At 54.6% G+C, this 1,243-nt stretch overlaps 1 protein-coding gene across 2 annotated transcripts in view; it reads left to right on the forward strand.

The window, feature by feature from the left end:
- XPNPEP1 (X-prolyl aminopeptidase 1) overlaps positions 1–1,243 on the forward strand; it is a 25,228-nt gene that overhangs the window by 19,223 nt on the left and 4,762 nt on the right. For both annotated transcript variants that reach the window (XM_018564271.1, XM_018564272.1), the window contains one exon: positions 266–439. In XM_018564271.1, the coding sequence (XP_018419773.1) occupies positions 266–439 (174 nt within the window). The remainder of the gene's footprint in view (positions 1–265; positions 440–1,243) is intronic.

Below are 1,243 nucleotides of genomic sequence, written 5' to 3' on the forward strand. Positions count from 1 at the left end.
GGGGGGGGGGGGGGGGAGTGATAATGTCAACCTTTCATCATGTGACAGTGATCGGGTCTAGCGAATGGCTTCTGGGCTGGAGCACTGGCGTACACAGAGGAAGGAACTGCAGAGGAACGATGCTGAGGTCAGTGTAAAGAGGTCGGTAGGCGACAGACATGAATGAACAAAGTGACAGGGTCTCTTTAAACAGAAGAGCCAAGGGTACACATGTCGCAGAACTGAATGCCTCTCGCGTAACGCACGATGCCCTTTTATCTTTCAGGACACCTTTTGGACTCCTTCGCTCGCTCAGCACTATGGGAGGCCGGGCTGGATTATCTACATGGGACGGGGCACGGCGTGGGAGCCTTCCTTAACGTCCACGAAGGTCCCTGCGGGATCAGCTACAAAACATTCGCAGACGAACCCCTGGAGGCTGGAATGATTCTCTCCGATGGTATTGTACCCCGTCCAAGTCTGAACATTGTGTTGTCACATGGCAAACCTTCCTCCTGGTTGGTTCTTCATCTACTGTGGCCCCTCGTTCCCCCACCATTGATGGTTTCTGCTGTGTGGCAATGCATCAGCCGCATTTACAAGCAAGATCATGATGAGCAAACACATACCGGCGTTCGCTCACCTCTCGATCCTGTCACGGCTCTCTGCCGTGACAGGGGAGGGGCTGGATTCCCCCTCCCCGCTACGATCCTCCAGCTCTGACTGGCGGAACGGACGGGGGAGGGGGCTGGTACAGCTGGCTCTGCCTCTAGATAGGCAGAGCCAGCTGTCACTCACGCAGCTGGGCGGATCCCGGCACAATTGTTGGGATCCGTTCCGGCTGCGGCTGCGGCGTCTCAGTATATAGGGAGCTGTAGCTCGCGGTATACTGAGCTTTGGGTGACGGGAGGACGCTAGTTTGTGTCCTCCCGTTACCCTCAGGAGAACTATGGGGAAAAGCCCTGACCCCATAGTTCTCCTTTTACATCTCCAGCTTCCATTAAAATAATCCCTGGTGACCTTTGCATGAAGGTCCTTGTTCAGGAAATGTCTGCTATAGGGTGACACCGCTCTGTCACCATCTTCCAATTGTGCTCCAGCGTTGCCATCACGCTGCCTTCCAATGGAGAAGACTACAAATGGCGTTTCAACACACATGGTCCACAGTTGTCACCATCAGGAAACCCACCCTGAGAAATGTCACAACCATCACTGGAGTGCATGTCGAGGGGACGTGGCTGCAAAGAGGCAGAAAGGCTTCAGT

The sequence above is a fragment of the Nanorana parkeri genome, unplaced genomic scaffold, assembly GCF_000935625.1.
Source record: "Nanorana parkeri isolate BGI_ZX_2015 unplaced genomic scaffold, ASM93562v1 scaffold742, whole genome shotgun sequence".
NCBI classification, from domain to species: Eukaryota; Metazoa; Chordata; class Amphibia; order Anura; family Dicroglossidae; genus Nanorana; species Nanorana parkeri.